We start from the raw sequence: 11687 nt of genomic DNA, 5'->3' as shown, positions 1-11687 counted from the left end.
CTGTTTTGAGGTACTTGCTATATCATTTATTGGGTGTCAGCCTTTTGGTGTCTCTGGGCCACAGTGGAAGAAGAGTTGTCTTGGGCCAAGCATTAAATACGTTGCAACATGTAATCACAAAAAAAAATCTCATAATGTTTTAAATAAATTTATAATTTTGTGTCGGGCTGTTTTCTCAACCATCCTGGGCCACATGCAACCTGCAGGCTGCAAGTGAGACACCCCTGTGACAACTGGTTACATTCCATTGCAGCTTTAACTTTAAGCAGCGATTTCAAAACTTAAATGTTTTCAAATACTTTGGGGCCATAAACTTCATTGGACTATGTGAAAAATCAGGGTTTGATTAAATTCTTGTGAGAGAAGTTGTGTGTGTGCTGGTAAGGCTGTTGTGGGTTGCCAGTTAGAGCTTTGAATTAGGGAATTGGACACATCTTGGAAAGTTGTGTCTCACGAGGAATCTGCCTTCAGTCCTGTGGCTTTCCTAGTGGTGCCGTTTACATATTTGTTCGTCAAACTATAAATCAGCAGGTTCAGCATGAGGATGACCATGGTGTAGAACTGAGATAAATTTATCAATATTTGGAGAAGACTGCCCTGATGGGTGGCCACCGACAGCAGGTGAGAGGCCCATAGTGAGAAGGTGTTTGTCCTCCCAGTGATAAAGCAGATCGTTAAGTCTGAGAAAAGGGTGAAAAAGTAGGTGATGATGATGTGATAAAACAGATCATTTCCATTGAGCTGCCCTCGGTGGAGGGAAGCCACTCATTTATCGATGTGTCTGTGCAGGCTAGCTTCACCAGGGTAGGGCATCTCAGAAAAAATGATTCATAACCGTTTTTGTCACAGTATTTCAGAATAAATACAAAGGATGTGTGAACCAAGGGACTCATGTTGTCTCCAATGTGTGACAAGACAATCCACCATGTAGAGATTCCCTAAGACATCACAACTGTACACAGTGAAGGGTTACAGATGGCAACATAGCAGTCGTATGCCATAGCAGCCAAGGTAAAGGATTCTGTGTCAAGAAAAGCACAGAAAAAATAAAACTGCAAGGCACAGCCATAATAAGGAATAGGTTTGTTCTCTGAAAGGAAATTGGTCAGCATTTCGGGAACAATGACTGAGGAGTAACAAAGGTGTACAAAGGATAGTTTGCTGAGGAAAAAGTACATGGAGATTTGGAAGCATGGATTAATCAATCAATCTATCTATCTATCTATCATGTACATTCTTTAGACAGACTGACACATTGTAGGTAAACAGTAAATATTAGTTTTAATTGCTCCCCTGCTCTATCTTCTTCACTTATGACTAGGGATATGGGGCAAGGTCTTTTATTGATAATAACTATCATTTATATAATAATTATTATTTGCCATTTAATATTCTAAATTCTACAAATAACTGATTTAATTGCCCCCCTCCCCCATAAAAAGTGTTAAATCACAGTCTTTGGCAAGAAATTGTTAGGAAAAGAACTAAGTTCATGTAAACTTTTCTTTTGGTATTATGGTTAGAGCGATTCCATATGGGTGCAAGGTGGGTTAAATAAATATGTTCCCAAAGTTTATTGATGCTCTAAAATCTCTAGATTTTGCCAGGAATATGAGGTAGGCCATAGCACTACTTATTTACCCTTTAAATAAATAACCTTTGAATATTTATTTTCACTTAAACCATCCTTCCACCATTAACTATGTTTTATTCACCTATTTAATTCAATGTAGAGTCTAATAACTGGGCAATGCAGTGAATTAATCACTCACTCTATCTTTCTAGGCTCACATGCATCAGGCACCCCAGGGTCTGTTCTTGATGTAGCCTCTTCTCTCATTCTTTGATACCCTCTCTACATTATTCCTTACTGTTCAAGCGGAGCAGTACATCTGAGGATCAAACTGAAACTATGGTTCCAAAAAAAAAAAAAAATTGACAAGCAACAGAAACACATACATACTTTAAAAAACAAAAGAGGTGAGAGAAGTCTGACTTTCATTGTATCCTACATATACTGAATCCATAGCTACATAGGCTGCTTCCAGCACTTGGCTATTGTATGTCCTATGAATCCTGAAACATCAGTTCAAAAGAACCTATGCAGCCCAATGTTCATAGCAGCACAATTTACAAGAGCTAAGTGCTAGAAGCAACCTAAGCTCCCATCAGTAAATGAATGGATCAAAAAACGATGGTACATTTACATAATGGAATTCTATGCAACAGAGAGAAAGAAGGAGCTCCTATCCTTTGTGACAGCATGAATGGAACTGGAGAGCATTATGTAAGTGAAGTAAGGCAGGCGGTGAAAGACAAACACCGTATGATCTCAATGATAAGAGGAACCTAATGAACAAAATAAACTAATGAGCAACATAGAACCAGAGGCATGGAAACATGGAACAGACTGAAAGTGACCAGAGGAAACAGGGAGGGGATAAGGGTGGAAAGAAGTGAAGGTACTAGTAAGGAACATGTATGAATGACCCATGGACGTGGACAACAGGGTGGGGAATGACTGGGGGAGTGGGAGGCAGGGGGTGGGCTGGGTGGAGGAGGGAAAAAGGGAAAAATTGGACCAAATGTAATAGAATAACAATAAAATATTTTTAAAATGTCTATTAAGGTCCTTTTTCTACTTTTAAGCAATTATTTGGGGTGGCTTTTGCTACTGAGTTATAGAAGTTCCTCATCTAATTTGGATATTAATCCCTTATGAAATATACGATTTGCAAATATTTTCTCCCATTCCGTGAGGTGTCTTTTCATTTGGTTGGTTTTTTCCTGTGATGTGCCATGCAGTCTGGATTTTGAACTTGAGGCCTTGCACTTTAAGCCGATGTCAGGATGGGATGAGATCTTAACTGGCCTGACAGCTTCTGCTGCCTCCCTCTGGGAGCCCTGAGTTGCCATTTAACAAGCCTGACAATGTCACTGGAGAGACTTTGTCAATATAGTCCTTTATGTACATGGGGGGGGGGGAAGGACTCAGAACAGCCTAATATCCTAGCCATCCTGCTAGGCACCATTCATATGAACAAAGTCATCTTGGACCCTCCTTACATGCCCAGCAATCAGCTGAACACTAGAGAGTGACCTCAGTCCACACCAAAAGAATCGTTCAGTCAGGTTTTCCCTGAACTAACAGAAGGAACATGAGGAGGACGAGGAGAAACAACCCTAACATTGAACCTTGTAGATGTATAAAACTTGACAAAGTAAGCCCTGGCTGGTGTAGCTCAGTGGATTAAGCACGGGCTGTGAACCAAAGGGTTGCCAGTTTGATTTCCAGTCAGGGAACATGTCTGGGTTGCAGGCCAGGTCCCCAGTGGGGGCCACTTGAGAGGCAACGACACATTGATATTTTTCTCTCTCTTTCTCCCTCCCTACCTTTCTCTAAAAATAAAATAAATAAAATCTTTGAAAGCAAATTGACATAGTAAACAGAAATTTTAAAATAATTATTAAGGGAATTACTCATAAAACAGATTATTTTATGTATTTGGGAGAAATAAGCTTAGATTTTTTTAATATCTAAAGAAATAAATTCTATGTGGGTTAAAACTTTTTTGAAAGTCATTTAAAAAAATAAGATGTTAAAATGTATAAAATCTTTTAAGAAGAAAATGGAATTTTCCAAGAGTGATGTGATAGAAGAAATCAAAAAGTGAATGAATATTAAAATATAACATATTTATGTAAGAATGCCCATAATTATAGCATAAATAACATAAGGGAAATATTTGTAGCAAATATCAAAGAAGAACAAATATTTGTAGCAAACATGCACATAAATTTAATCTCAAAAGAGTTCATCAAAACTCATCAGTAAAATTCTCATTCCAATAGATCGAGAATTCAAGATAAAAGTGATAAAGTGAATGGAGTGGATTCTCTACCCCAGCCATTGCACAGGGAACAGAGAGCACAGAGACAGTGAAGTCGCTCTCCCTGACTTCAGGGAGCAGAGAGACCTTTGAATGCAGACAATGAACCAAGACTTTTATCACTTGAAGTGACTATACAAATTTGAAAATTAACTAAATGCCTGTCTTAGTCCTTTTGGGCTACCATGACAGAATACCATCGACTGGGTGGTAGACAACAAACAGTTATTTCTCACAGTTCTAGAAACTGATAAGACCAAGGTCAAGGTGCTGGCAGCTGCAGTGTCTGGTGAGGGCCTGCTTGCTTCCTAGTTCACAGGCAGCCATCTTCCCTGGGTCCTCACCTGGCATAAAGGACAAGAGAGCTCTCTGTGGTCTCTGTAATAAGGCCACTAATCTTATTCATAAGGACTCCACGATCATTACCAAATCACTTCCCAAAGGCCCCACCTCCAAATATGACCACATTAAAATAAGATTTAACTCATGATTGGGGGGGGGGACGGCGGTAGACGTGGAACACATAAAGTCTATAAAAATGTGCAAAATTGGAAGAATTAATTATATAAATTCTGATGAAATCAAGTGCTTGATATTATTTGATGAATAGTGTTATATTTGGGAAGAATTTAAGATGATATAAGAAACCTCCATGAAATAAGAACAGGGGTATAACTCAAGATGCAAGGTTTCAATACAGTGTGATTTACCCTAGAAAAGGACCCATTGCCTCCTCACCTTAGCCCCTTATATAAATCCAGAATGAATACAGAGGCAGAATCATGAATTTCTTTGACAACTTGTTTCCTACCAACTCAGAGACAAACAGTATTTTGTTTCCAGCCTGGTTCATACAGAGGATGTTATGATTGAGGTCTCTTGTCAAATAAAACAATATATTCTGGTCTTATTATTACCTAATAATCTACACTCCATAAATAAAAGGGTAGGAATAATACACATTGTCAGGATCTTTCTTAACAATGGTATCACTCAAAATATGTGGTCAAATTATGTATTGCATATTTGAAGCTCATGGATTAAGGATTATTCTAATTACATATCATATATAAGGCAGAGCCTGGGTCCCTGGAGAAGGCTATGAAACACTACAAGCAAAAAGACGATGGAATATTGAAAAATGCGGGGGAGTTATCAGATATTCTAAGTTATCTGGAAAAATTAATGGATTTTCTTCACATAAATATAATCCACATGAGTAGATAATAAGATTTTCCAATCAGGAAAATATGTAAGATTTAGTTATTTTTCTACATATCTGCCTTTTTCATTCAGATTATTTTTATATACAGGGTCTAGCACAAATAATGTCCCTTTTTTATTACAAAATCTTTTTTTACAAAATCACAAACATGCCATTCTGTAACATAGCAATATCACACTCAAGCACACCATATGACACTGTAGGTAAAATGTTCAAATTAAAACTATGAGTTACTACTTCCATATTATTACCCTACCAACCACACTCAAGTGTTACTTCTGCCAGACACTGTATAAAACTTATCCCCCCTATATTAATGTTAAACTCTGAAGCATCATTCTTCTTCAACCTTTGCATGATAAGCAATATAAAAAATTATACATTTAAAGTATTTTGTACATACAAAAATAACATACATACTTCAAATATTAATATGGGCTATCTTTGTACAGGGAGAAGTGAACCAAGGTCTTATGTCTTATTTCTTATTTTATTTTCTTAAATCTGTAATGAGCACTATTAATTCTGAAAAAGATTATACATTATTTAAGAGAAAACAAGAAAAAATCTTCCATTAACTAAAATAAATTTATAGTATAAACTACAGCAAACTCATCACATAGAACATAAATCTATAGTCTTAACAGAAACATTTTATACATAAAATTTGAACATAACACTTTTCTAAGAAATTATGAAAATCTTAAAAATATATTTTGACCATTGAAAATATTCACCTAATAAATGTTTTTCATCATGTCCAAGTTTTAAACCTGAGGAAGAGTTTACTCTAGTTAAATAACCACATGTGGTTTTCCTGGAAGGATCAGTTCTTCATTAAAAATCAGTGACACATTTATCTGCTTCCTCATTTTCTTTTTCTGGTCCAGAGTTTTTTCATGGCACTTTTCATTTCTCCATTTCTCAGAGTATAGATTAAAGGGTTTAACATAGGGGTGATAATAGTGTAGAATACAGTCAGGGATTTATCAATGGGTAAGGTAGAAGAAGGTCTCACATATATAAAAATACAAGGGACAAAGAAGAGGACCACCACAGTAACGTGGGAGCCACAGGTAGATAAGGCTTTGCGCCTCCCTTCCTGACTGCGATTCCTCAGGGAGTACAGAATGGCCCCATAGGAGATGAGTAATAGCACAAGGATGACCACACAGATGCCCCCATCATTGGCAAGCACAATGAGGCCAATAATGTAAGTGTCAGTGCAGGCAAGTTTTAATAAGGGGAACATGTCACAGATGAAGTGGTCAATGACATTGGGACCACAGAAGGGAAGGTTGTAGACAAAGAGAAGTTGAACTACAGCATGTAAGAAACCTCCAAGCCAGGCCAACAGCAGCAGCAGAACGCACGCTCGTTGGTTCATGATGGTCAAATAATGCAAGGGTTTGCAGATGGCCACGTAGCGGTCATAGGCCATGACCACCAGGAGTAAAATCTCAGCACCACCAAATAAGTGCCCCAGGAAAAGCTGGCTCAGGCAACCTTGGAAGGAAATGGTTTTCACATCATAGAGTAGGTGTATAATCATATTTGGGGTAAGTGTTGTAGAGTAAACAGCATCCATAAATGACAAGTAGCCAAGAAAGAAGTACATTGGGGCACCCAGGGTTGAGCTGACCACGACAGTCACAACGATGAGTAGGTTGCCTGCCAGTGTCATGATGTAGATGAACAAAAACACAACAAACAATATTTTCTGACCCTGGAGGCTCTGAGTGAGCCCCAAGAGGACAAACTCAGTCACATTGTTTCTTTTTTCCATAGTTCTTTCTGCACGTTGTATTGCAGAGTTCAGGACAAAATTACCTGTAAATATAATTATTATCCTGACTTCCTAAAATCTTCAGATAATTTGTCCATTCATTCAGCAAAGAGGCATTATGACTTACTATGTTGCAGTAATTTCAGAGATTATAAGAATTTCAGTTGATTAACACATGGTCCCTAACCTCAGCAATCTTACAGGCTAGTGGAGAGGCAAGTACTAGGGGTATATGTGGGAAAAGAAGGCATTATAAAATAAGTGGGTTTCCGCTGCAAGCTAATGAAAGTATACACATAGCTTACACTTTATACAAAAATAAAAACTGATTAAAGGTTTAATGAAAAACTAAAGCAAGATTTACTTAATGTTTACTTTCTAGTAATAAAAGAGAGGACTTTCTACACTCTAGAGGTGGGAGAATCTTTTTAACTTATCATTGAAATCCCAAGCAGACAATATCAAATTGTTTTAAGGATTTAGGAATAGATACCATAAAGTCAATATAAAAGTATTTTGGGAAAAAGATGGATATTTTAGACAACATATAGAGTTAATATCTAAAATAGACAAAGGGTACTAAGAAATAAACAAATGAAAGAAGAACAAACCAATAGCAAAGTGGGTAAATCACATAAACAAGCAAATAAAGGAAGAATAAATAGAAGTGGCAACAATGTATAAGATGCTGAAACTCACCTGCAAACAGAAAAATCAAACTGAAGAGCTTTCTTACTGCAGTATTACCTTGGAGTTTTGAAAGTCTGTCAAGTTCTACAGATGCTACAGTCTCCTCTCATTTTTAATCGATTAACAAACAATGCCTAGCAAACATATAAATTTAATCTGTCATGAGATTGAAAATATCTGCCTAGTAAAATATGCCCAAGTATTTATACTTAAAATTAGTTTCCAAGAATACTGAAGTGCATAATTTTCTAACCACTTTGCTGTACATGCGAAACTAATACAGAATAATACTGAATGTAAATTGTAATTGAAAAATTAAAATTAAAAAAAGAATTCTGAGCTTAAAAAGGTAACTTTATCATGGATCTTTATCATATGAAAATATCCAAATGACTATTACAGAATTGAATTAAGCCCCACACATTTTAGTAATCAAATGGACATGGCTGAATATGAGAATTGCATAGGAGAAGTTTTAAAAGACTGTGAATTTTCACACCGCCAAAGCCTAGTTGAGAATCGTACGTATAAATGCACTTTCCGCGTTACCTTTATAACGAGAGAGCCATTCAATTCACGCTCTGGGCTGTGGTGCCTCTCCCTGTCCTTTGCCCACTGATGCTGTTTCTATGGACACAGAGAGCAGGATAACACATACAGCATCACTGGACATCAAACTTCCCACGTGACCAACACTGGCTGTGCTTAAAGGAAGTCTGATTCATCTGTCCTTCATAAAAATACTACCTTTCAAACTGTTGGGCATTTCAAAATGAAGAGGAATGTCCTGTAACATAAAGAACTCTGAATCTTTTTTTATTGTTGTTCAATTACAGTTGTCCCCTTTTCCCCCTCCCCCATTACTCTCTTCTGACCTTACTCGCCCCCACCTCCCACAGTCAATCCCCTCCTCCCCTTTGTCTCTGTCCTTGGGTCCTTTATACATGCTCCTTGACAACCCTTCCCATTCTTTCCCCCATTATCTGTCCCCCTCCCCTCTGGTTACCTTAACTGTGAACAGAGACCCAAAATAGTCATTGCCAGAATGTATCCTCTAAAAATCAAATGGGAAATCAACATCTTGATGAGAGAGAAAATTGTATATGAATTATTTAGATAATATTGTCCAGTTTGTGTTTTACAGCAATAATAGTGAAATAGCCTTTACAACATCATGATTCCTAGTCGGTTATACCGGTTTGTCTTCACACAGCATTGTTAAACTTTGGGTTGCCGGAGGGATGGAGAACAATTTCATGCATATAGTTTATGTTTTGAGTCCATCATTTCAATTCCTGAAAAAGCTGGTCACATGAGTACAGATACAGATGAACACTCTCTGAGGTAAGGACAAAGCAGGAATGTTGAGACCTACCAGTTTCATGATTGACTTATTTTTATATCCACATCTATTAATATAGATAACAATATAGGTGCTATTCATTTTGTTCTTTATAATTCCTAGTTTGTTTTTAATTTTCTATAACAAAATGTATAACTTTTAAAATAAGAAGAGAAAAATATTATGCCTCAAATTCTAAGAGCCAGGCGATGATGTGCATACCTATGTGGCACATTCACAAATACCCAAGGATGCGTGTATTTTACCCCAAGATTGCTGGATATATTTACAAGTGGAAAATGCAGTTTGTTCTATTAATCTAAGTCATTCAGAAAGACTCAAAGACACATAAATATGCTTTCATGAGCCACAGTGTCCCCTGCTTGCCTGTCTGGAAGCTTCTCTGCTTCCTCAAGACTGAAAAATGGTGTACTACCTCCTTCCAACCTCAGAGGCTGTGGTGACGGTCTGTTACAGCACTCAACACCGTGTCGCACACTCGTCTCACCTTATTCATTTCCGTGTCCTCGGTCCTGGCCAAAATACTACTAATAATAGTCACTCATCACACATTTAGTGAGAGGAAAAGAAGGGGAAAGGAGGCAAAAGAGAATAAACTGTGGAGGCGAATAAGAAAAGAGAAATGGAAAATTAGAAATGCATTAAAGAGCAAAGAAAGAGAAACTGACTTAAAACCCAAAAACTTACTTTGGGTGTCTGGGATCTACCCCTTATTACCTATAACATTAATTTATCACTTTGTGTGCAAATTTTTCACTTATTAAAAGGAGGGATAAATGTGCTGCATTTAGGACTGCTGTGAAAATTAAATCATTTTAAACTTAACTGTTACTGTTGTTATGTGATTTTACTGATCCCATGCAAGTACCATTAAGAAAAGTTTCAAAAACTATCTCTTGAGGCAAAGATCCTGAAAAGTGACTCTAACCAAGTGGGGAGAAAAGGAGGACATGGGAAACAGGAATAAGTGCCAAAAGGGCCGTCAGATTGAAAAAAATTAAGCAAGCTATTAAAAATATTTAATATAAAGATTGAATTATTGTTTAATTTGCTTGTTTGTTTTGTGGGATTTATTGTCTATACATTTCATTAACTCATTTGCTAAAGACATATTCCAATGCATGGAAAACTTTCTCCTTCCAAACTTGACTCCATGACTGAAGGTAGAGTTCTCCAGGAAACAGGAAACTTAGTTTAAACCCAGCTCATTACTCAAATCAATGCTTTGTAGTACGTTGTGCCTCACTAGTTTTATGATTTATTTATTTTTATATCCACAATGCTGGCCAGTATTAGATGTTATAAAGCAATTGTTGAGAGCGAGAAGGGGGATGTGAAAAGAGAGGAGAGGAGAGGAGGGGAGGGAGGGGAGAAAAGAAGGTGAGCCAAAGAGAGGAAAAGAAAAAAAAAAGGGGGGGGGAAGAGAAAAATGACTCTTTCTTAGTCATCTAAGAAAAATGTTTAAGTAGGTGTGTTATACTATTTTCAACAAGTGTTGCACTTGAAATCCAAACTTTCTATCAAACCCATTTGTTGATTATGGCTCTTAGGCTAAATAGCAGGGAAAAATATTGACAAATAAGTAACTCACAGGTTGTTCTGACAAATTGTTCAGGAAAAGCAGTTATTCTGGCCCAACTCAATATTGACGGTTATAAACTACTGTCTTGTTATGAGTTGATTCTTTGCCGATTCAATAATACTTAAAATCCATTGGAATTTTCTTTAATCCAGAGTCATGTTTATATAAATTTACTGTAAAAAATCAAAATGATTCCAGAAATGGAAATGCTGAATTAAAATCAAAAAGAAGAAAATCGTGCTTCTATATACCAATGCTAATCACATCCTGTTTGTCCAGGACTTCTCATCCTGGCCTGATTTTTCAACTAATAAGAATCTCAGATAGTAGACACATGCATGTCTTATTTAAAAGAAACCTGGTTTTGGAGAAAGGGGGAAGACTTCAGTAGCTCTAGCACATTGCTATTTCTATGGGACTCACAGGAATCTATGTATTTTAAATACTTATGTAGAAATTGGTCTGATAGCCTTGGTACAGACCCTAAGAACACAATCACCATTTTTAAAGCTAGAAAAGCAAATCCAACTACCAAACCATCAGCAGTTGATTAAAGGTCTCTTGGATACGGAACCTCTTGAAGACAATTCTTCAAGCCTTTTTTCAGAGCAGAGCCTTAGAGTTGGGTCCCTGGGACTCACCCTGCGTTCTCTTGTCCCTTCTGTAGAAGCTCACATCCAGCTATGGAAGAAGTTGGGGAGAGACGGCGCCTTTGTGGTTCGCTCTGCCAAGAAATTCTTGGTCCCGCTCCTCAACTCCTTTAATTCTCACAACACAGAGACTGGAGTTTTACTCACGTGGGTAACTCACCTCTGTGCTGTTTCCTCCAGGGAAGAGCAATTAATTTAAAGAGTCTTTGCTAAGATGGCAACCAACTTCCTATCCCTTCACATTTTGACAAGGGGTAGAATTCATCTACAAGACTGGGATAATCATTAGACTACAGCCATAACCTGGATTCTTCATTTATTTATTTTTTCCTGATAAGTGTTCATTGAACATCTAAGAGTACCAGGCAGTGTTGTTCAATGATGAAAATAAAAATAACTATTGAGTGACACATGCCAGGCCCTGTGTTAAACACATGATATAATAATAGTACCCTTGTGATGGGTACTATTATTATTCCCACTCTACAAATGAGGAAACTG

At 37.2% G+C, this 11687-nt stretch overlaps 1 protein-coding gene across 3 annotated transcripts; it reads right to left on the bottom strand.

The window, feature by feature from the left end:
• Positions 1 to 4005: 4005 nt before the first annotated feature.
• Positions 4006 to 11259, bottom strand: LOC112302704 (olfactory receptor 4A15). Of its 3 annotated transcripts, none has more exons than XM_045193589.2 (4): positions 11178 to 11253; positions 8141 to 8218; positions 7601 to 7725; positions 4006 to 6945 (listed from the first exon to the last, which is right to left on the bottom strand). In XM_045193589.2, the coding sequence occupies exon 4, from the start codon at positions 6899 to 6901 to the stop codon at positions 5984 to 5986; it is 918 nt and encodes a 305-aa protein (XP_045049524.2). In that variant the 5' UTR covers positions 6902 to 6945; positions 7601 to 7725; positions 8141 to 8218; positions 11178 to 11253; the 3' UTR covers positions 4006 to 5983. The 3 variants fall into 3 exon arrangements, with proteins under 3 accessions (XP_045049524.2, XP_045049525.2, XP_024414022.2); XM_045193590.2 differs by lacking the exon at positions 11178 to 11253 and adding an exon at positions 10546 to 10630; XM_024558254.3 differs by lacking the exon at positions 8141 to 8218 and having other exon boundaries at positions 11178 to 11259.
• Positions 11260 to 11687: the final 428 nt, after the last annotated feature.

The sequence above is a fragment of the Desmodus rotundus genome, chromosome 5 (assembly GCF_022682495.2).
Source record: "Desmodus rotundus isolate HL8 chromosome 5, HLdesRot8A.1, whole genome shotgun sequence".
In the NCBI taxonomy this organism is placed as follows: Eukaryota; Metazoa; Chordata; class Mammalia; order Chiroptera; family Phyllostomidae; genus Desmodus; species Desmodus rotundus.
This window is presented reverse-complemented; position numbering and strand designations above follow the sequence as displayed.